This window comes from Vitis riparia, chromosome 7 (assembly GCF_004353265.1).
Source record: "Vitis riparia cultivar Riparia Gloire de Montpellier isolate 1030 chromosome 7, EGFV_Vit.rip_1.0, whole genome shotgun sequence".
NCBI lineage: Eukaryota > Viridiplantae > Streptophyta > Magnoliopsida > Vitales > Vitaceae > Vitis > Vitis riparia.
In genome coordinates this window covers 22,448,016-22,451,457 of record NC_048437.1, presented here as the reverse complement: position 1 = coordinate 22,451,457, position 3,442 = coordinate 22,448,016, and the positions used below count along the sequence as shown (strand labels likewise).

The 3,442-nt window shown below is 34.2% G+C and overlaps 1 protein-coding gene across 1 annotated transcript; it reads right to left on the bottom strand.

Annotated features, from left to right (window-relative positions):
* Window positions 1-673: 673 nt before the first annotated feature.
* Window positions 674-1,381, bottom strand: LOC117918164 (mitogen-activated protein kinase kinase kinase 17-like). The gene is made up of 2 exons (XM_034834679.1): window positions 1,377-1,381; window positions 674-1,235 (listed from the first exon to the last, which is right to left on the bottom strand). The coding sequence occupies exons 1-2, from the start codon at window positions 1,379-1,381 to the stop codon at window positions 674-676; spliced, it is 567 nt and encodes a 188-aa protein (XP_034690570.1).
* Between the last annotated feature and the right edge of the window lie 2,061 nt (window positions 1,382-3,442).

Genomic DNA, 3,442 nt, shown 5'->3' with positions numbered 1-3,442 from the left:
ATTTTTTTTTGCCAAAAATTCGGTTTTCATTCAAAGTCGAAGCATATACAAACAAAATACCGCTTTATTTGTTACCTTATTGAAGATAAAATGGTAATACTTGAGAAGATTTGTGGATCTAAGAACCCGACAGACATGTTGACTAAGGGTGTCACTATTGAGAAGTTGAAGCTGTGCGCAACTTCAATTGGTCTTCTAGCTTGAGGACAGGAGGATGAGTTGCAGGAATGAGAGATTGTTTCCTGAAGGATAGTGGTTTGATATTGGTGATTGAACTAGTCTCCAAGTGGGAGATTTGTTGAGCTTTGTGGAGCCTAGTTTTTTTTTATCTGGTTTGACGACCCGACCCAAATAATATTGCGTGGTTTTTTTTTTTTAATGTGTAATATTCGTGCAATTTTTTTGGGTCCGTTTAGCCTATTGTGGAACTACATTTTGTAATTAGGGTTTTTTAGTGTGGTGTGGTTGCTTTGTTTTATATAAAGAGAAAATATTGTAGCTGACAGAAGTACTCTGTATTCTTCTCTGATAATAGTGATATCCCTGTAACTCCATGGACGTGGGCAAATTGCCGAACCACGTAAATATTGTCTTGTGCGTGTGATTGTTTTTCTTTGGCGTGTGTTTTCTCTTTTTTTTTTTTTTTTTGTTTCTCATAGGTCGGGAATTCGGCTTAATTCATTTCACCTCTCACCCCACTGCATTCCTCATCATCCTCATCCGCAGGGTTATAATAGGCTTCCTTGGCCAACCCAAAATCACCAATCTTTGCTCTGAAACCATTGCAACAAGTCGGCACTAGTAGAATATTATCGGGTTTTATGTCGCAATGGACATAACCATGGCCGTGACTATAACAGAGTCCTCGAACTATATCCCGAGTATAGCACCTCACCTCATTCTCCGGCAAACCAACCCCACCAGAATTCCTGATCCGACTACCCAAACTACCCCCACAACACTTCTCCAGCAATATATTGTAGTAAAGTTTTCCATCATCGGACCTTGTGCTTTCATCCCCATAATAGTGCACCACATACGAACTGGAATTCAGAACACCAAGAATCTCCATTTCTCTGCGGAGGGATGACGCTTTGGAGGTTTCTGCTGATTTCACCGCCAATTCAGAGGGCATGATGCAACTGCCGCCATTATCATCAATGAAAACAATTGGTGATTTTGATCTCAATTTTGTAGAGTATACAGACGCAAAGCTTCCTTGGCCTAGCTTGTGGCTTCAAATCCAAGTCAAACCATCAGAATTGTCCAGACCTCCTCCATGAAAGAAGATCCTTATCGCAAATTTGAATGGAAAGCATCTTCTGATCATCCATTCGTAATTGTCGTGATCCTTATCCCTATGTCTTTTCACCAACCCCATGTTTATCTTTGTGATCGCAGATGAAGTACTTTTTCTAAAAACAGAGGGAAGTCTTGGGTTTATAGGGTTCTAGGAAGATCCAGTTGTTAATAAATTAAAATCCCAAATGCTCTTTTTAACCTGAAAAATGCGGGATTTTCAAATCCCTAATGGTCACTCAATGCGGGATTTCCAACGGTCACATAAGGCGGGAGCATAATTTTTCAGGTTGGATTTTCAATCCCTAACGATCACACAATGCGGGATTTCCAACAGACACACAAACGCAGGAGCATAGTTTTGAAAGACTCAAGCCTAACTTCTAAATCCACCCATGTTTCAACTCCAAACAGAGTTTCATTATCTCTAAACCTTAATCAACAACCTCATTATCTCGAATTAATTTTTAGATTTCTCTAAAAAAATTTAAATTTTTGGGTCAATAAAATTAAAAAAGTTATTAAATTTACATCAATTGTTTTTCATTTTTAATATTTTGTGGAGTCAAAGAAAAAATAATTTAAATTTGATAAATTATATTTTATATATAACTTTTAATTTTTTTATTTTAATTTTTCTATATAAAAATTAAATTATATTTGATTTTTAAGAAGTAAAAATATTTAAAAAATATTTTTTTTATATTTGATGTTATTATAAAAAAAATATATTTTGGATGATCTAGCATCCTTTAGTCAATTTAAGTTGAACTATTCAATGAATAGGATGATCTAGTCATTACTAGAATTGATGAAAGAATTACAAATTGTAAGTGTTTATCTAAGCTAACAATTTTGGACAAAATTCTGAAGTGTCCTCTAACTCGGTTTTCCAATTCTTCTTCGGACTACTTAACCTTTGAATATTAAGACTTTGCTAATTGATCGAGGTTTGTAGCCAAGTGTGTGTTGAATGAAGTGAATCAACCCTGTTTTTCATCTTTAAAAGAGTTAAGAAATCTAAGAGAAATATTTTTGTTGAAAGGCTTTTGTTCCCTTGTTTTTAGATTGATCCAGGTACAGAGGTAGATCGATCTAACAAAACTGTTTTTAAGATCAAATTTCAGCCATCAAATTAAAGGTTTCTTTTGCTTTTTAAATACAAACTTTTCCCATTTCTAGTGCCCCGGAAGAATAAGGTGAGAAGTTGAAAGTGAAAGGTGCTAGTCAAGTGGTCCAAGAACGATTGGTTGGCTTGAGTTCGGTAAAACCTTGTATTTAGTTTTTATTCTTCATAGTGGATGTTTTCACTCGATTGTAGGCTCAAGATTTTTTTATCTCTTCAGTGGTTTTCCACGTTAAAATTCAGTGTCAATTGTCTCTTTCTTTCACTCTACTCTTTGATTTATTTTCAGTTTTTGATATCATTGGTTTTTTAGGCATATATGTTGAATGAAAGATATATGAGCTGAAATAAGTGTGATTATCCATGGAATATCTTCAATAATCTTTCTGTTCATTTTGGTTAATGATATTTTGTGGTAAATTGAAATGAGTTAAGAAGATAATTATTCTTTTGAATTAATTTTGAGGAGTGTTGAAGCATTTGCATGTGAATTGCATTTATAAATTATTGGGAGAGTGTTGGTGCATACATACTTGCTTGTGGATTTTATGCTTTGTTGAAAAGTTGTTGGAAGAGAAGTTTATTTACATTGAGAAGTTCTGAGGTTAGGTAATCTTTGTTGGGAAATTTTTTTTATAGTTCAACAACACCTATTCACCTTCTCTCTAGGTGTAGTCCATTATTGAGATTCACCTTTCACAAATGATTAAGGGGATTCTCAAAAATCAAAAGTCAATTAATGTAGTTTCAAAAAACCCTTCCAAATCTTCCAAAAAGAAAAGAAAGAGTTTTAACACCAATCCTAGTAATTCATTTAAATCCAAGAAATGATAAAAGATATAGTGGAAAGGTGACTAAGAAGAAACCCATGGAGAAGTGTTTCCTTTGTGGCAAGAAATGCCACTAGAAAAATGAGTACCTTGAGTTCCTCAAAAGAAAGGAAGGTAATCACTAACTTTCAATTATTAAGTCTTACTTAGTGGTAGATTTCATTGGTTATTGGTAAATAGATTTTAG